We start from the raw sequence: 18,366 nt of genomic DNA, 5'->3' as shown, positions 1-18,366 counted from the left end.
GGACGGACGGGGAGGATGCAGGTCTGTGTCCCGCCGAGCCCGGCTGGCTGCCAGCATCGGCACAGACAGCGGCTCGCCTGGCCACCTCCAGGCTGGACACGAAGCCTTCCTCCTCCCGAAAACACCGCTCCCCGTGTCCTGCACACGCAGCCACAGCCATGGATCTCTCCGGCACCCCCGTGCAAACGGCAATGTCCGGGAGGGCCTGGGCTGCTGGGGACTCCCAGTCTATGTTATGAAGCTTCTGCCAGTGCTCGGCTATCCCAGCTTCAGTGCAGACCCAGGCCGGGGGTGCTGCTGGGGGCTGGTTTATGGCCATCTGTAACATGAACCTGAGCAGAGAAGCTGCGGAGCCTCAGGACTGCCCCGACCCCAAGGCAGGCAGCACTGGCTCTGCAGGATGCGCCTCTGGACGGCCTTGCCCCGTGTGTTAGCGGCAGCTGGGCTAGCTCCGGTGTCGCAGCACCGAAATAGGCACTGCCAGAGTGTCCCCATGAGCGCCCACGGAAAAACGGGCAGCTCCTCAGCCCGGGGCTCCCTCCCGAAAATCCTGCCTGGCCGAGCCATGCCGAGAGTCTGCCCCTGCTCTCTCCACCCCCTCGGCCACTTGAGCTGCCTCGCTCCAAGGCTGGAGTTTCACTGTCCCTTCACAGAGTCCCCTCTGCCCTCAGGGGTCGGTCTGAGCCGCCCTTTGTGCCTTGGGGGGTTATCGGTGCTCTGGGCAGCGGAGCCGGGCTGCTGGAAGCCCAAAACGGGAGCCTCAGTGCTTACACAGCACTTACACACCCCAGAACTGCTGCGCCAGCGTTAACTCATTAAACTGACCCCGGTGCTCCCGGAGCAGAGGGCAGGACTCCGGGAGATGGGAAACCCCTTGGAAAGCTGGGCAGCGGGGATATCCCAGGAGAAAAGGGCAGGAGAGGCCTCGCAGTTTCCCCATCCCGTCTTCCCCGGGGGCCATGGGCCAGCACCAGCCATCGGCTGCCCAGGGAGCTGCGGCCGAGGCAGGACGGGTGCTCTGCTAGGTGGATGTGGCAGAAGCTCCGCCGGCTGCGAGAGGTTCTGCGGCCCCCAGGGAGCCCCCAGTAACAGCCGTGTCCTCCTTCCACGTCCTGTGCCATCCTCCAGCATATGCTGTGGAGCAGCAGCCGCAGGACAAGGGAGCGACCCCAGCCACCTGTGGTCCCTCACTGCCAGCGCCCGTCGGCTGCCACCGGGACCCGCGGGCCGGGGAACGGCCACAGCAATAGTGTGGGGAGGGACGTGTCAGCGCTGCGCCCGAGGGACCGCCGGGACAGGCAGCGGCTGCCAGGGCTAGCCCGGGCTGAAGCGCAGCCGGAGTAACCGCTGTGCCCGGCGGGTGGCGGAAGCCCCACGCCCCCACATCAATGCAGCCCCCCCGCCTCGGCCGCCACCCCGCCCCGGCGCCGCCGCTCTTCAAAGGCCCTTTGGTGGCGACCGCTGCGGCCGCGCCCTGTCAGTGCCGGGAACCGCCCGCGGCGGGCGGGAGGGCGGGCCGGCCTGCACCGAGCGGCTCCATGACAGCGCGGGGACCGCTCCGCACCCACCGCGGGGCGGCGCCCGCCACAAAGATGGCGCCGGGTGGGCGGGGTGACCGCGCAACCTTTGCGCGTGCTCCACGTAATTCCCCCAAGCGCGGGCTCTGCTTCGCGCATGCGCTCCACACCCGCGGTCCCGGCGCAAGATGGCGGCGGCGGGGCGGGCGAGGCGGAGGTGGGGCGGCGGCGGTGGCGGACGCAGCGGTGCCCGGTGCCTGCAGCCCCTGGCCTCACGCCCAGGTAAGCGGCGCAACCGCGTGGCCGCGGCCCGCCGTGCAGGAGGAGGCGGCGGGGACCGGCGGCGGCGCGCGGGCGGCGGAGGGGAGGCGGCGCAGGCCCGCGGCCGCCATCTTAGAGCGCGGCTGCTACTGCCGCCGCGCTCCCGCCGCCGCGCCCCCGCTGTGCCCCCGCTGCGCCTGCGCGTCGCGCGGCCCCTCCCCGCGGCGGCGTAACGGGCTCCTGTCTCCGCAGCCGCCCCCGCGGGCCAGGCGCGGGACGCCCCGCTATGAGGATGCGGCCCCGGCGCGCCAGCGGCGAGCACGGAGCGACAGCCACGCGTCCCGCCAGGCAGCCCGCCACCGTAAGTACCCGCCCGGCCGGCCGCCGCCCCGCTTAGGCCGCGCCCCCGGACCGCTCCCGGCCAGACTGCAGAGTTGTCGCCGCCGCCGCCTCCTCTCCGCACTCGCTGGGCGCCCGTGGCCGCCCGCCGGCCCCGGCCCGCCGCGCCGAGGAGCTCCGTGCCGTCTTCGCCGCCGGCAGGGCAGCCCCAGGAGGTTCCCGGCCGCTTCCCCGCGCAGACACGGTGCCCCGGTGCCCAGTGCCCGTGGTGCCCCGGGAGCGCTGCGCTGCTCAGCTCCGGGCCCGCCGGCCGGCGCTCGAAAAGGGGATGGGTGCCGATGGAGGAGGCGATGGCCTGGCTCCCAGCCTCCTGGAGCAGCCGTGGTTCTGGGATGGGGGAGAGCCGCGGGGTTGTCCCGGGGGGCTGTCGCTGATCTCCTTTGTCTGCATTTGCTGTTGTCTTGTACAAAATTCTATCTCGGTGAAATGGAAACAAATACCGGTCCTGTTTGCTGTACTTCTTTACTCTGTGTCTCCTTACCCCTCGCTGTGGTCTCTGGTTGTGCTGCTGCTGCTCTAGGTTGTAAGCTCTCTGGGCAGGGACAGCGTTGTACCGTGTTTGTGAAGCACTGTATGCATTGCCATGGTGTATAAAAACATACCGTAATCACCATAAAATGCTTCCTCTGGATCCCTGTCACTGTCTAAGTCCCAGTGTAGTTACATAAAAGTAGAGTGGCTTCTGCCAGGATTCCTGTTAGTTTGGCTGTTTCCTTTTCCCAGACCTTAAGGGTACTTGGATTTAATACTTGTTAACACTGATCAAGTGATAAAACTTCTTGGCTACTTCCACCATTCCAGTTTATCCATAAATGGGAGGAGGCAGAGCCAGTCACCCTATTTGACAGCTCTTTTGAGCGATGGGTGGTGAAAAATACTGGCCGGTCACTGGAGCTGGCATGTGCCATGCAAGCTGGCCAGGGCTCTGTGCCCAGTGCTGTCTGTGAATCCTGACAGTCATGACTTTGGGAGCTCTGGTCCCCCCAGTACACACCAGTTCACTCCAGGGTGTGCATGCTCTGTGTAACATGCAGGACACAGCAGCAGTTGCATGTGCAGTGTAGCTTTAATTTGAGGAGGAGGGACTAAACATCTCAGAGCTTCCCTGTGCTCCTGCCTTGCAGCCCTGCCGTCTCCAGGGTCCCTGTACCCACGGGCTGACACAAGCCTGAGCTGCTGCCCCTGGCCCAGCTCACCTTGGCACCTTTGTGAAGTGGCTGTAAGGACACGGTGGGGTTGGAGTTCAGGAGGGAGTGTGAGATTGCACAACGCTCACTGCTGAGGCCATTAAAGGTCCCCTCCTGTGTCCTGTGCTCTGCAGCAGGCACAGGGCATTACCTGCTTGCTCTGGGGCAGAGACCCAAACTCCAGGTGTCCACAGTGTCCCACACCTTCCTTTGTGTACCCTGGCTGGAAGGATGGAAACATCTTCCAAGGGGCTGAAGGAGTCGAGTTCCTCAGTGCTGATCTCAGCCAATGCTGTGGGCAGCTGAGCTACTGGCCACTCACTCTTGACCACTATTTGTTCCTGCTTCTGTTCTGCTGAAATAGCCACTGGCCTTTATGCACAGGAAGGGCAGCAAAGGCTTCAAATCCCAGTGATAGCCCTAAAAAAATCCAGAGTTTTTATTGGAGAGCTCCTGTATGTGGCTCCTGCTGCCAGGTAGTGTGCTGCTCAGGTGAGGAGCACACTATGCACAGCATTGTGCTGCTGCTGCCCTGACTGCTGGTGTGTGCTGTGGGGTGTCTCCAAAGCCTGAAGAGAGAGTTAAGTGTCTGAGGTAGCTGGGAATTATGTAAAATGCCTTGTTTCCCCCCAGTTCATTGCCAATGCGTTTTGGGCTGCCAGAGAAGAGCAATCTGTGGCGCTGTTTCAGAAACTTCCCCAGGGGAAGAGTGGTGACTAAGAGAGGAAAAGCCTGGCTGTTCCTCTCCAGCTGGCAACATTAAATTATGATTAAGAGGAGCTTTATTGTTCCAACAGACCTTCTTTTGCATAACTGTTGTTATGCAGATGAAAAAGCAGCAAGGGCCAAAACAGCTGGCTGAGGCCTTGCTTGTGGGACTAGGACTAGCACTAGGACGTGTCAGCCTGGGACATGCAGAGGGTAATAATTCGGGAGCTTCTGAGTCCCAGCCTGTGGTTTTCTGAACCACAGAAGTTGTTAGTCAACCTCCAGGGCTATTTTATATAGCAGATTTTTTTTTTTTTTAATGAAAGCCTTTTGTTGAAATGATGTGCAGTTATGTGTGTGTGAGTTGATTCAAACTGTCTCTGAGGATAACAGATCAGACCTGGCCAGTGGTATTGGTGTGGCAGAAGGTGGCACATAATCACAGAGGAGCTTATGTTAATTTTTACAATCTGATGCTTCACTCTTTGGGAGATCTAGCTGAAAAGGGAGTATTTTGAATGCTGCCCTGAAGAACACCCTGGCTAACCCCATTTAACACTGAGCATTCCTCATAGCTCGTTGTATCCAGGATAACAGGTGTTATTCAGGGCTGAGGTGCAGTTTGCGTGTACTGGTTCAATCCCTGTTTTATTATCAGAATGAACTTTTATTGCTACACCTGAGTGTGCCAAGCAGATCTGGGACCTTTCCTGCTGTAACACTGGATATTACTCTGTTTTTTCCAGTGTGGTTGCTGAGAAATGGCCAATGAGAATCACAGAAGCCCTGCGGAGGAAGCGTCTCTCATGAGTCACTCACCTGGCACCTCCAACCAGAACCAGCCCAGCTCCCCCAAACCCATGCGCCTGGTACAGGACCTGCCAGGTACCAACTCTGCCTTCAGGAATTCTGCAGGGTCCTGGCAGTGGGGAGAGGGGTGAAACAAGGCTGCCAAGGGAGGCCAGGAATGATGTGTGTTTCAGAGTGTGCTGTGACAGTGCTGGGCACTGCAGGGCAGGTCTGTCGTGCAGGATGCTCCTCTCCTGACTCTCACTGTCCTCTCAGATGAGCTGGTGCAGGCTGGCTGGGAGAAGTGCTGGAGCAAGCGGGAGAACCGCCCGTACTACTTCAACCGCTTCACCAACCAGTCTCTGTGGGAAATGCCTGTGCTGGGACAGCACGATGTCATAGTAAGTGCTCACTCACCGTGGGAGTGCTGTGCCAGGACTGGGGTCTTCATGGTCTGTGGGCCTCAGATTACAGGTGTGTGAGGGTCTTGTGTGCCTTCAGAACTCCTTGCTCGGTCCATTGTCTGGCATGATTCTGGGGAAGTGTTCCTCTGTCAGGTGTTGCTGTTCCAGGAGTCATGCACCGCTCAAAGAACAGTCAGCATGGGGGATTTGTGATGAGTTTTTCTCATTAAAGTATTTTAAAGAAGCATATAGACATCTAGAAGAGAATCTTTCAGCTTTGTGCAGGTGTGACTAGTGGTGTCCCTATTTCCATTCACGTGGGAGCTGGGAGCAGTGCAATGGGACACTGCAGTGGCAGTGGATGAGCTTGACATGTGCTGTTGTTTGGACTCTCATAGTCAGACCCTCTGGGACTGAATGCGGCTCCTATGCCGCTGGAAGGTGGGGTGGCAGATGCTTCTGTGGAGAGCAAGCAGAGGAAGAGGAGGTTCTCAGAAGAGGTTCCACCAAGTGGCAACAGTGTGAAGAAGCCCAAGGTGGGTGTGGTGCTCTGAAACAAACATGTGCAGCCTGAAACCAAGGGGGGCTGGAGAGCTCATGGGCGTCTCCTGTGTGGTGTGCTGGTGTGGACTGTTTGATTCACTGGGCTGCTTCTCCTTTACCTGTCTCTTTGGTGCAGTAATTCATCTCTCACACACACAGGTGGATGTCCCAGGGAACCCAGCTGCTCAGCCAGTCCCCAGCTCTCCCAGTATTCCAGGAACCTCTGTTTTGAAGTCATGGTGTGTTTCACCTGAAGACAAACAGCAGGCAGCTCTTCTACGACCAACTGAGTGAGTTGTGTCCATTTGTCTTCTGTTCCTTTCTCAGTAAAGTGTTTGAGACAAACAGGTTTCAAGAAACCTGAGGGAGAAATCACTGCCAGGGGTCTTGATAGTTTGGTTTCCTGGTTGGTGAAACAGCCCAAGGAAGCATCTTTAAAAGTATTATTTGATAATTAGCCAGTGATCTGGTTATCCTGATGACATTTGCTTCTGCCACAGAGTATACTGGGACCTGGATATTCAGACAAATGCTGTGATTAAGCAGAGGGCACCATCAGAAGTGCTTTCTCCACACCCCGAGGTGGAGCTGCTCCGGTCCCAGCTCATTCTCAAGCTGCGGCAGCATTACCGTGAGCTCTGCCAGCAGCGGGAAGGTGAGTTTCTGTTGGGTTCCGTTGATTTCCATCTCAGTTCTAGTGTTCTGGTGATCTGACTTTTGTTTTATGCCTGTCTAGTCCCTGTGTTCTCTTTTTGTGATGGTTATACTCTGTGGCATTGTTGGTTAATTGATTAGGCAGAACTTCGTGTGATGATCCTTATCAGAGCTACTGGGCATTTCTGTATGGTATTGATTAGACCCTTCTGTGCATCTCCAGGGATTGACCCCCCAAGGGAGTCATTTAATCGCTGGATGTTGGAGAGAAAAGTGGTTGATAAAGGGACAGATCCTCTTCTACCGAGTGACTGCGAGCCAGTAGTGTCTCCTTCCATGTTCAGAGAGATCATGAATGACATTCCCATCAGGTACTGTTCACAGACAGAGCACTTTGTTGGGATGGTTCTGGGTCAGTCTGGTCTGGTGATTTACCTGCCACGGTTCTGCTGTGGTGCTTCCCTTTGTTTGGATGCTGGTGAAGGAAAGCTGGGGAACTGAACCTGTCTTCCATGCCTTTGTGAGACTCATGCATATGAATTTAACTTACCTCAGGTTATCCAGAATTAAGTTCCGAGAGGAAGCCAAGAGGCTGCTCTTCAAGTATGCTGAGGCTGCGAAACGACTGATTGAATCCAGGTGGGAGCTCTTCTCGCAGTGCTCTCACGTTCAGAAAAGACAAAAGGACTTTAGGGGCTTCTCATCCTGCCTTATTCAGCACTGGGCATAATGTTATTGAGGAAAAGCAAGATTAGGAACATACAGAGGAAAAACAGTAGTGCTGGAACCATCTTTTGATAATTATGTTACTGTAAAATGTCATACTGGGGAGCTGAATATGTCTGGAGACAATGAAGTACTGGGTGTGGAATGTCTTTCGTTATCCCTGAGATAAAATCAGGAGTGCTTGGGCACTCACTGGTGTTACAGAGCAACAAGCTTAGAGTGGCATTTTGTATACAAGGTAGGGTTTTTCTGACCAGTTCTGCCACAGGAGACAGAACTGAGGAAGAGAGTTGGGGAGAACCTTGTGGGGGAAAGGAAAAGCTTGTAAACAGGGTAGTTTTCTCAGAGTTACAGGCCCCTAGCAGTAATTGAAAATTAGAGGCAGTGTCAAAATGGACCAGTGCCATGACAAATAAAGGCTTTTTGGGCCTCTCCTGTTGCAGAGAGGACAGCAGCCAGCTACACCAAGTTTTGGAGAGAATGTAGCAGTCTGCAGTCATGCAAATGTCTGGAAGGCCTTTCCAGAGAATGGAGGGGAGTGACAGGGATGGGCCTTGACAAGTGACTGTCCACATTCCCCACTGATAGAAAACTTTGGAGGGGTGTGGAATATCTTGCTGTGCAGCTGTGAGTTAAATTTTGCCTCTGTTTTTGCAGGAGTGCTTCCCCAGACAGCAGGAAGGTGGTGAAGTGGAATGTGGAGGACACCTTCAGCTGGCTGCGACGGGACCATTCTGCCTCCAAGGAGGACTACATGGTCAGTGTACCACTGATGTGTGGCTGGGCACAGGGAGCTGGGGAGGGGACATGTGGGGACAGGTACAGGTCCTTCTGGAGACATTGAAGACCCCTGGAGAGCCAGTGGTGGCCGTTTAAGAGACTCTGGTTCTCTGTTTCCACAGGACCGCCTGGAGCACTTACGCAAACAGTGTGGGCCCCATGTGTCTGCTGCAGCCAAGGACTCTGTCGAAGGCATCTGCAGTAAAATTTACTACATATCCCTGGAATACGTCAAGCGCATCCGGGAGAAGCATCTTGCCATACTCAAAGAGAACAATATCTCTGGTATGCAGCCAGCTTTGAGGAGCTGTAGAGCTGCAGCACTGCAGTTAAAGGCCCCATGGTCTGGCCTGTCTCTATTCAGGGAGTGTTACCTGTTGGGAGAGCAGCTCTGTCTCCAAAAGTCAGACAATCTGTTTCAAAGTAAGAAACAGCCAGTCCAACATGGGCCTCAGCTTTCAGTCCCAGTGTCTGTGCAGTGACAGATTGTCTTCCATCAGGTCCTGTGACCAGCTGTACCATCAGATACTACAAATATGTGATTTGCCAGGATGAAGTAGCTTGTTAGGAGCAGGTCACACTGAGCAAGGCATTCATTCATTTCACTTTTTTGCTTTGCTGCTTCATTAATTCCTGGGGACAGCTGACACCCCCTTAGTAATGCTGAGTGTTCTCCTTTATTCTCATTTGCCACATTTCTTGTGTTTTGAGCACCCCTCTGCCTCCCAGCTTGTCACTGTGCACCCTTTCTTGGCAGAGTTTGTGTTCCTTGATCTTTCCTCTGTTCTTTCTTTCATTCGTGTCTGTATATCTCTCTCTAGTCAGCTTTTCCTTCCTCCATGGGGTCTGCTTCTTTTCATTGCCACTGTCTGTAGTTCTTTTCCCTTTTGGGTCCTGGCTCTCCTTAGGCTCCCTTCAGGTCCCAATGTCTGCCTTTTGCCATTGTTTTTGATGCTTATCTTCCAACCCCATTAAGTCAGAGATTCCTTCCAGCTGATTTATGAGGTCTCCCTGAAGCTGAGGCAATGGATAACCACAAGGTGCAGGGAGATTCTTTTGCCTCCTGCATTTGGCAGCCTGTGAATTTTTATTGTGCTTTGGATGAGTTTGGGGCAAACTGAAATAAGAAACAGTAGCAACAAAAGAGGGTTTTGTTTGTTTGGAGCATGCCTCAGGACGCTGGGGTGGCTGTGTGCTGTCTGCATTAGGGAATCAGCTTTGAACCTAGGTAGCTGCCTACAAGATCTGTGAGGGACCACCATGGTGGTTTTTTGGGAGGACCACCCTATTCTTCAGCCCTTTTTGCTTAGCTGTGTCTTTTGAGGTGGACTGAAGATTGGTCCCGAATACCCTTGGCTTCTCACAGGCTGCCTTTCTGTTCATTGTCCATAGCTGAGGTGGAAGCTCCTGAGGTCCAGGACAGGCTGGTGTACTGCTACCCCGTGAGACTGGCCATCCCCTCCCCGCCACTGCCCAGCGTGGAGATGCACATGGAGAACAATGTGGCGTGTGTGCGCTACAAGGGGGAGATGGTCAAAGTGAGCCGCAACTACTTCAGCAAGCTGGTAAGGGCTGGGCACTGCTCTGCTGCCCCTGGGGCACGGTCATCTCCTGGGCAGGGCTGGGCAGAGGCTGGCCAGCTGACCCTGCAGGGCTGTCACACACTGCCATGGCCATGAGGACAGCTACTCTCACCTTAGCTGGGGTCAGGCTCTGCTGGGAGTATTTCCCAGGTGTTGGGTGTGTGCTCTGAATAAATGTTGTGCTGCCAGAACATTGTACTCAAACCAAGGCAACCCTTGCTGCAACACGTGCTGCTGTGGTGGTTCATTCATTTTGTGTTAGTGGCTCACGCAGTGACAGCAGATGTGCTGACAACTCCCTGCAGAGCCCACCTGCTCCTCAGCCTCCCTCTCCCTGTCACAGTGTGCGTGTATCACCATAGCTTGGCTGTTCCTGGTGTCTTCAATGGCTGGGCTTTCTCTTGCAGTGGCTTCTTTATCGGTACAGCTGCATCGACGACTCAGGCTTTGAAAAGTTCCTGCCCAGGGTTTGGTGCCTTCTCCGTCGATATCAGGTACGGTCTCACCACAGCTGTACATCAGAAAACCTTGGCAGTACTGGGGACTTGTCTTTGCTCTGGGAAAGGGTCACAGCTTTGGGAGCCTGGAGCAACATGGGGTTTAAACTGGGTCTGTAGTCTCCTCATGTTTTGCTGAGGTAGGACTGTGGACTGGGGAGCAGTTGTGGTCTTGACATGAGAAATAGGTGTGGGTAAAGATCTTTGTGAAGGAAACCTTCAGTAGCTCTTGACTCTGAGGGCAGCTGAAGAGTCACTTGGGTACAAGAAAAAACTGATGGTTTTGTGGGGTCAGAGTTGGATAAAATCTCTAAAGAGCATTCTTGGGTACATGCAGGGACCTACACGAATTTGAGAAAGGATGAGGGGGCCCTGCATACCTAGAGGAGTGGGTGCATGGACATGTGGTCCTGGGTCTGTGGTCAGTGAAGGGAACAGCAGGAACAGCGAGTGCTGGCGCGGCTCACCAGGGTTTGCTCTCCTCAGATGATGTTCGGTGTGGGGCTGTATGAAGGGACAGGTCTGCAAGGGGCACTTCCCGTGCACATCTTTGAAGCCCTCCACAAGCTCTTTGGAGTGAGTTTTGAATGCTTTGCCTCGCCCCTGAATTGCTATTTTAAACAGTACTGTTCAGCCTTCTTGGACACAGACGGGTATTTTGGATCCAGGGGGTGAGTATTGCGTTCCCTTGCTCTGCGTGGGTGTGGGTGCATGCCCGTGAGATGACTCAGGATGAGCTGATGGGAATCTTTGCCTCTTTCTCCAGCCCGTGCCTGGATTTCTTCCCTATAAGTGGTTCTTTTGAGGCAAATCCTCCGTTCTGTGAGGAGCTGATGGATGCCATGGTCTCTCACTTTGAGGTATGTCTGCTCCCAGTGAGGTTGTTTGGGATGGAGCTGTGCTGTCCATCCTCTGCTCCTCACCACTCCTGCACCCTGAGGGCATGGACAGAGGACAGTGACAGCTGGTCACTGCTCTTAAATCAGAAGCATTTCCTTTCTGTAGGACTTATTAAAACATGTCATTGCTCAGATTGTTCCTTTTCTTCTTGCACTAGAAACTGCTGGAGAGCTCCAGCGAGCCGCTCTCCTTCATTGTCTTCATCCCTGAGTGGCGGGACCCCCCCACGCCAGCCCTGACGCGCATGGAGCAGAGCAAATTCAAGCGACACCAGCTCATCCTGCCGGCCTTCGATCACGAGTACCGCAGCGGGTCCCAGCATGTCTGCAAAAAGTAGGCTTTGTTCTCAGATCCTTTGGGAACACAGCTCTGAAGCTGTGTGACAGAAATATCCTCTCCCAGGCTGAAATCAGTGGGAAGCAGGGAGCAGGCAAGGACAAGCACAGCGCATCATCACTTTGGGTGTTTAGGATGGGCAGACAGCATGGTGAATTCAACGTCTGTTTAATGACTGCTAACTTTAGCTTGTGAGAGGTGTGTGCCTTGGGCACGAGTCCAGCTGGAACAGGTCACACCTGTGGCACTGATTTGTGCCTCTGCCAGCCCTCAGGCCTGGTAGCTGCTTGTGATGCAGCAGCTGGATGTCACTGGGAGAGCAGAGGCAAGGGGCAGTCAGTGGGGGTTTGGTCTCCAGTGGGGCAGGCTGGTGTCTGCTCTGCTGCTGAGGCAACAAGTGTGAGTAGCAGCTTGTTTAAGCAACAGGTGCCAGAACACTGAATTTCTTACCTGCTGAGGACTGATGCCTCACTGTGCTGAGTCCCTTCTGCAGGGACAGCAAGGTTCCAGCACGTGCATGTACTGGTACGCAGCAATGGGACTCTGCAGCATCAGTTTCTTCCCTCTGGAAGCTCAGGAGCCTCTGCTGTACTCAGAACTGCCCAAGGCTGCACTGTGCTTCCCTTCTGCTCAGAATAATGAGAGAAAGGATGGGACAAATACTTGTCTACAAAGGAAGAGGAGGAGCAGGTGTGAGGGCTTTGGGCGGGAGCCAGGGGAGGTGCTGATGCCTGTGCTCTTCCCTTGCAGGGAGGAGATGTACTACAAGGCTGTGCACAACACAGCCGTCCTCTTCCTGCAGAACAGCGCCGGCTTTGCCAAGTGGGAGCCCACGCCGGAGCGGCTGCAGGAGCTCGTTGCAGCCTACAAGCATTCGGGCCGAACCCTCAGCTCCTCGTCTTCCTCCTCCTCGTCCTCATCTTCCTCCTCCTCCTCCACAGCGGACAAAGAGCGGGAGCTGGGCCGAGAGCAGAGCAGCAGCCGAGAGACTAATCCCAACTAAGGCAGAGGTGCGAGGCAGCAGGGGAGGTGCCGGTGGCCCCGGGGGAGGCTGGCCGGGGCAGCAGAGACTGCTGGCTGCGCAGCACGGCCTGGGACTCCTGCGCAGCAGCTCCACAGCACCCGCTCTCCTCTGCGAACTGCACGCCAGCCCCCAGGAGCCGGGAGCGTCCGGCGGCCGGTGGGAGAGGAGGCTCAGCCACGGCCCTCAGCAGGGCGAGGGAGCCCAGTGTGGCGCAGCAGGAGGAGCCGGCAGCTCCGCGACGCCGGAGCGCCGAGGGAAGGGACGGCCAGAGCTGGGACGCGCGCGTGGGCAGGCAGAAGGACGGTGGAACAGATGGAGGGACGGATGGCAAGCGCGAGTGCTGGGCGCTGAGCGCCGCGGCCGGAGGGGCCCCGGCAGGAGAGGGACGGGCAGAGCCCGGGGGCTCCTGCGGCCGGGCTGGCCCCAGCACGGCTCCGTGTCCATAGTGTAAATAGTTCTGTCTGTGGCGCCCACGCTCCTCGTGGGGCTGCTCCCATCGCATCTGTGTTTCTTTCTCATGTGTGAGTCCTGTGTTCGCTGACATTGTGTCCTGGAGAGGGGAGGAGCAGAGGAGAAGAGTTTCTTTGGTGTGTAAAGATGTCTTTGCAGCTGTTTTGTAGTCATTGTGGTTTTTATGCGGAGCCTCCGGGCTTTATTTAACCTCCTTGGGTTTTGTTTTGTAAGGATTAATTTAACACCGCTAACCATTTTATTACTTTTATCAAGAAGAGCAAAATCTATTTTTGATTTCTGTTTCCTAGTTCTTAGGAACATTAAAACCAGCATACAGCTCTGCTTGTGTCCATGACTTGCCTTCTTTGGTGTGGGGTCTGTGCTTATCACTGTCTGGTCTCTTCCTGGGTGGAAGGTAGAAAAATGTTGGGGTTTGATTTTTCAGAACTGTCTGACATCTGCCCTTTTCCAGGCCTCCTGGTGAGGGAGGCATTTTTTCCTAATGACCAGTGTGAGCCCCTGCAGCAGCCTGACCGCCCCACTGCTCCAGTGAGGTTTTGGTGTTCTCCCATTGAAGAAGTGCACTCAGACTCCAAGTGCCTCTGGACTCATTGGGGCAGGCAGCACAGCCAACCTCTCCTGTGCAGTGCCACAACGCTGCTGGTGCTGGACCAGTGTCAGTGCCACAGCAGTGACAGTGCCACTCTGAAGTGGGCAGGAATTGCCCAGCACCAGATGCTTCCCACTCCCAGAGGCTTCAAAGCTCTCCAGAGATGCTTTTGATGGTGGCAAGGAGATCATTGATGTCCTTTAAGTCAGGGCAGTTGGGAATGTCAGCTGTGAATGTGGCAGTTTATAAAGCCTTTTTTTCCCCCTTTAATCATTGTTTTTGACCCAAGACCACCTGCTCCGGAGGCACAGGTGAGCAGAGATGTGCTGATGCTGGGAGTGTCCATCACCCAGCCCTTGGTCAGTCAGTGCACACTGAGCCCTTTGCCTGCTCCCTCAAGTGAGGTACAGTTACCTGGTTAAGTATCCAGTGGCTGTGGTCTCACAGGGATGTGTAAGTGACATCAGTGGCCAGAAGCCTGGTGGTGTGGGCTGTTTCTTGAGTCTCCTTTATCCTGACAGAGCAAGAGATGGTCGACGGGACACATCAAGTTGACACTGGGGCATTTCAAGGGCAGATAACCAGGACTAGATCAGTCTGTGAGGGTCTGTGGTGTGAGGGGCAGCTGTGAGAGTTGGTAGCAGTGGGTGGTACGGGCAGGACTGGGGGCAATGATGCACACCAGGAGCTGAAGCCCTTGCATAAAAGCTCTGTCAGGCTGTACTAAACCTGGACAATTTCGACAAAAAGGCCCTCACTCCCATTGTCCCTGTAGTGGGCAGTGCTGCCACTCTCCTGTCTGGAGGGAAGGAGGGGATCCCTGAGTGCTTTTGTCCCCAAGGGCTCCTGGAAACGCCCTGTAAGGGCAGCAGCTGGGAGAGGATTTGGGCTTGGGAAACACAGTCTGCAGTGTAGGATGTGCAGGGGACTTGGCTGTGCCCACCCTGAACCTGTCAAGTGCTGTGTCCCCCGAGTGCCCCCGACTCGATTCCCCGGGGATGCTGAACCCCAAACGCCGCTCCCGCAGGCCCCACGCCGGGAAGGAGCATCCTCAGGGCTGACCGTGAGCGGGGAACCCTGGAGTACCGGGAGCCGCACCGATCCCGCACCAAACCTTGCACCGACCCCTGCGCCTGCCCCTCAGCAGCCGGCGGGGCCCGGTTCTGCACGAGGGGGCTCCGCAGGGCTCCAGCACGGCCCGTCCGAGCTCCCCCTCGTTCCCCGCTCCCCGTTACCGGGCCAACGCCGCGGCGCTGCCGGCGGCCCCTGCGCCGTGCTCGCCCCCGCAGCGCGGCGGGCAGCGCCCCGCGCCTCCCCCCATGGGGCTGCCGGGCCTTCGCCCGCCGCCGCGGAGCCCACCGGTGCCACCGAGCCCGCCGGCGGCGGGGACCGAGCCGCCGCTGTGTCCCCGCCGGGAGCTGCAGGTACGGGAGAGGATGCGGTGCGGGCCGGGAGCGGGGGCGGGGAGTACGGACCGAGAGCGGCTCGCCCAGGGAGCGGGTGCTGGGTGGGAGGGGTCCCCGCCGCCGGCACAGCCGGTGTTCGGAGCCATCCCGGGGCCCCCGGGAACCCACACGCACCGAGAGGGGCAGAGATGTGTCCGGGAGCTGCCCTTCCACTGGCGCCGGCCCCTGGGAGCGATTTTTTCCCCGCAAAGCAGGGGCGGGATGACGGCGAGTCCCAGCGCCGGTGGCACCGGGCTGGGGTTGGAGTCGCGGTCGGGAGGGGGCTGTCGCCACCACTGTGCTTTCGCTGCCCCGCTCTCCCACCGAGCCCCGGGGTCTGACCGGGACAATGGCCACGGCATGCGGCGGCGCTGGGACCCCACGCGTGGGAGGCAGCGGGCCCGGGGCCTGCCCTCAGCCCTGGATGACAGCGGTGCCCCCTCCCTGCAGCCCGGACAGCCCCCAGCAGCCCCCCAGGAGCATGGCCCAGCCAGAGAGCAAACTGGTGTCCCCGCCGGTGGCACCCTCGTCCCCCGAGCTGGAGTGCCACATCTGCTACAGCCACTTCGACGCCCGAGCCCGCAGGCCCAAGCTGCTCCGCTGTGGCCATCGCCTCTGTGCCCGCTGCCTGCGCAGGATTGTTCCCCCGGGGGATGCTTCAACCCCCCAGCTCCGTTGCCCCTTCTGCCGCCAGCACAGCCCGGTGCCGGGTGGGGACGTGCAGCAGCTGCAGGATGATGGTGAGGCACTGGCACTGCTGACAGGCCGTGAACGGGCCAAGAAACGGGGTCCACCCCTATCTCCTGAGGTACTCCTTTGCCCCAGCGTGCTGGAGCCCACATCCAGCCCCGACTGCCTGGTTGTCACCATCCTGGAGGTTCCAGAGGACGTAGCCCCACCAGAGAGCCTGGGCAGGCTGGAGGTGGTGCGGCTGTACCGCCCCACGAGCCTGGGTGCCCTGCCCTGCCACGGCCCTGGGCAGAAGTGGCGCTCCTGGGGGTGGCAAGCCATCCCCCGCTTCATTCTGGGCGTCCTCTGCCTCCTCTACTTCAGCTCCCTGCCCTTCGGCATCTACCTCCTGCTCATCGAGCACCACAGCCTGGGCATCATCCTGGTCAGTCTTGTGCCCTCCACCCTCCTTCTCTGCATTGTCTACAGCCTCTGCCAGTGCCTGTGCCTGGAGGTCTTTGGGTTCCCCCACTCCTGACCCTGCACAGCCAAACCCTGTGCCTGAGCCAGGCAGGATTTGGGTTCCTTGGGGCATTGTCCCTTGAGGTACACATGTCCTCTGACCCACAGCATGCTGCGCCTGGACCATGGGGAGAAGCTCAGTGCCTGGTGCCTTCCCACACAGAACAGCACTGTCTTTTCCATGTGGGTGCTCACACTGGCTGGAATGGCTGCAGGAGCTCATTGCAGCCTACAAGCATTTGGGCCAGACCTCAGCTCTTGTCCTCCTGCACAGCAGACAAAGAGCAGAAGCCAGGACTCTGATCCCAGCTGAGGAAGCGCCGCGGCCGGAGGGGCCCCGGCAGGAGAGGGACGGGCAGAGCCCGGGGGCTCCTGCGGCCGGGCTGGCCCCAGCACGGCTCCGTGTCCATAGTGTAAATAGTTCTGTCTGTGGAGCCCACGCTCCTCGTGGGGCTGCTCCCATCGCATCTGTGTTTCTTTCTCATGTGTGAGTCTCGTGTTCGCTGACATTGTGTCCCAGAGGGGAGGAGTGGAGGAGTTTCTTTGGTGTGTAAAGATGTCTTTGCAGCTATTTTGTAGTCATTGTGGGTTTTTTTTTTTTTTGCACAGCCTCCAGTCTCTATTTAACCTCCTTGGGTTTTGTTTTGTAAGGATTAATTTAATACTGCTAACCATTTTATTACTTTTATTAAGAAGAGCGAAGTCTATTTTTAATCTCTGCCTTGGACCTGCCCTGCTCCACAGGGGCTGCTCTCTGCAGCACTGGCAGTGAAGTTACCCTACCATCTCTGCTGGCACCCCTGCATCCCTACCAGCACCCCTACCAGCATCCCTACCAGCATCCCCACCGCACACAGTCAACACCAGGAGACCCAGGACAGAGTCACATTTATTACTGTTTTGTGTTCCTCCCACCCGCATCTCCCACTCTCCTTGTTGAGGGAGCTGCTGGGTCCCATGGCTGTCTCTCGTGTCATGCCCTTGGGGACAGGACATGACTGTCCCAGTCCTATACCTGCTCCAGCACCACTGGCACCCCGGGGAGACACTCGCTGTTGCTGGGTGAAGATTCCAGCATCTCTGCCACACTCCAGATCTTGGGTTTCTGGGGCTGCTTGTCCTGCCCAGGGCCTGTCATCACCTCGGGGTTGCCCCCACACCCATCCTGCACGGGGCTGGAACTGGGAATCGGGACCGCACCCGATGGGACCCCCTCTCCCTCGCTGTCCTCTCCATCTGAGGCGCTCTGTGTGGCCCAGCTCGCCTTTTTCTCCTTCTTGAGGCGCCGGCGGGCATTGGCAAACCAGGTGGAGACCTGGGTGAGGCTCATCCGGCTGACCACAGCCAGCATCACCTTCTCCCCCTTGCTGGGATAGGGGTTCCTGGGGTGCCGTGCCAGCCAAGCCTTCAGTGCCCCGGTGCTCTCCCGCGTCGCCACCGCCTTCGCCCGCCCCGGCTCTGTGGGCAGCCCCAGCGGCACCTCAAAGGGTGCTGAGACCTGGAGGGGCACAGGGGTGTCAGGGTGGGACAGAGGGGCACGACGGCCAGAGGAGAGGGGCTGTGGGATGTCAGAGCTCGGCCCTTTGTGTGTGGGGGAGGGCAGAGCTGTACCCTGCCTGTATCCTGCTGTATCCCCCGTTTTCCTCTCCCATGCGCACCCAAAGTGCCAAGTGCAGGACGGTGTGTGTGTGTGGGGGCAGGGGAATGCCAGGGAGGGGCAGGGGCCTCGGGACAGCAGGTTCCCAGCCCCGTTTCCAACCACCCCACACAGTCCCATCCTGGTCCCAGGAAAGCCCCGCATCCCGTTGTTCCTCCCCCGGAGCTGCAGCAAGGCACTTACCAGGGGCGTCACGAGGCTGAGAGGGGGTGGCAGGAGGCTGTACCCGGCCAAAACGGGACAGGGACAGGAGAAGGGGTAGGGGCAGGGCAGTAGGGCTTGGGGTGGCCCCCGCAGGGTCCCCCAAGGCCCCACGCAGCCCCCCAGCTCTTGTCCTGGGCTCCTCTCACCCCGAGGTGCTGCCATACTGCAGGAGAGGAGCCGGGGAGCTGCTCCCAGGTCTTTTATAGCTGCTGGGGTCTGCAGTGACTGACAGCTGATTAGGGGGTATTAGCACCCACGAGAGCAGCAGCAGGATCTGGGGCACCTGATACCCCCCCTTCCCCAGCTACTGTTGGGCAGGGACTTGCAGGGACCGTCCTTGCCTGCCTGCCACCAGCCAGAGCCCTGGTCCTTCCCAGCCCCCCAGCTCAGCACAGCCTATGCAGCTCCCAGGGATGGGGTACAATGGCATCCTGGGGCTGGCACATGGGGGCCCACCGAGGGCCCCAAGGACACCCAGAGCCACAAACACACACCCCA

General features: G+C 57.8%; 2 protein-coding genes across 2 annotated transcripts; both read left to right on the top strand.

Moving 5' to 3' along the window:
- The first annotated feature begins 1,694 nt into the window (after positions 1 to 1,694).
- Positions 1,695 to 13,103, top strand: PCIF1 (phosphorylated CTD interacting factor 1). The gene is made up of 17 exons (XM_066561543.1): positions 1,695 to 1,799; positions 2,031 to 2,139; positions 4,819 to 4,957; positions 5,138 to 5,262; positions 5,664 to 5,801; positions 5,968 to 6,098; positions 6,309 to 6,463; positions 6,686 to 6,833; positions 7,018 to 7,101; positions 7,846 to 7,945; positions 8,091 to 8,253; positions 9,361 to 9,533; positions 9,959 to 10,045; positions 10,535 to 10,719; positions 10,815 to 10,908; positions 11,106 to 11,281; positions 12,035 to 13,103. Exons 3-17 carry the CDS (start codon positions 4,834 to 4,836, stop codon positions 12,285 to 12,287), a joined length of 2,136 nt encoding a protein of 711 aa, XP_066417640.1. The 5' UTR covers positions 1,695 to 1,799; positions 2,031 to 2,139; positions 4,819 to 4,833; the 3' UTR covers positions 12,288 to 13,103.
- Positions 13,104 to 14,675: 1,572 nt separating this feature from the next.
- LOC136563919 (E3 ubiquitin-protein ligase RNF182-like) lies at positions 14,676 to 16,578 on the top strand. The gene is made up of 2 exons (XM_066561602.1): positions 14,676 to 14,795; positions 15,267 to 16,578. The coding sequence occupies exon 2, from the start codon at positions 15,298 to 15,300 to the stop codon at positions 16,021 to 16,023; it is 726 nt and encodes a 241-aa protein (XP_066417699.1). The 5' UTR covers positions 14,676 to 14,795; positions 15,267 to 15,297; the 3' UTR covers positions 16,024 to 16,578.
- The last annotated feature ends 1,788 nt before the right edge of the window (positions 16,579 to 18,366 follow it).

The sequence above is a fragment of the Molothrus aeneus genome, chromosome 17 (assembly GCF_037042795.1).
Source record: "Molothrus aeneus isolate 106 chromosome 17, BPBGC_Maene_1.0, whole genome shotgun sequence".
Classification (NCBI taxonomy): Eukaryota; Metazoa; Chordata; class Aves; order Passeriformes; family Icteridae; genus Molothrus; species Molothrus aeneus.
This window is presented reverse-complemented; position numbering and strand designations above follow the sequence as displayed.

Bases quoted from the DNA above. Each gene is read 5' to 3' on its own strand.
- PCIF1 (XM_066561543.1), top strand. From the start codon at position 4,834: ATGGCCAATGAGAATCACAGAAGCCCTGCGGAGGAAGCGTCTCTCATG. The intron at 9,534-9,958 runs GTAAGGGCTGGG...TTTCTCTTGCAG, and splicing joins GCAACTACTTCAGCAAGCTG to TGGCTTCTTTATCGGTACAG. The intron at 11,282-12,034 runs GTAGGCTTTGTT...CTTCCCTTGCAG, and splicing joins TCCCAGCATGTCTGCAAAAA to GGAGGAGATGTACTACAAGG.
- LOC136563919 (XM_066561602.1), top strand. From the start codon at position 15,298: ATGGCCCAGCCAGAGAGCAAACTGGTGTCCCCGCCGGTGGCACCCTCG.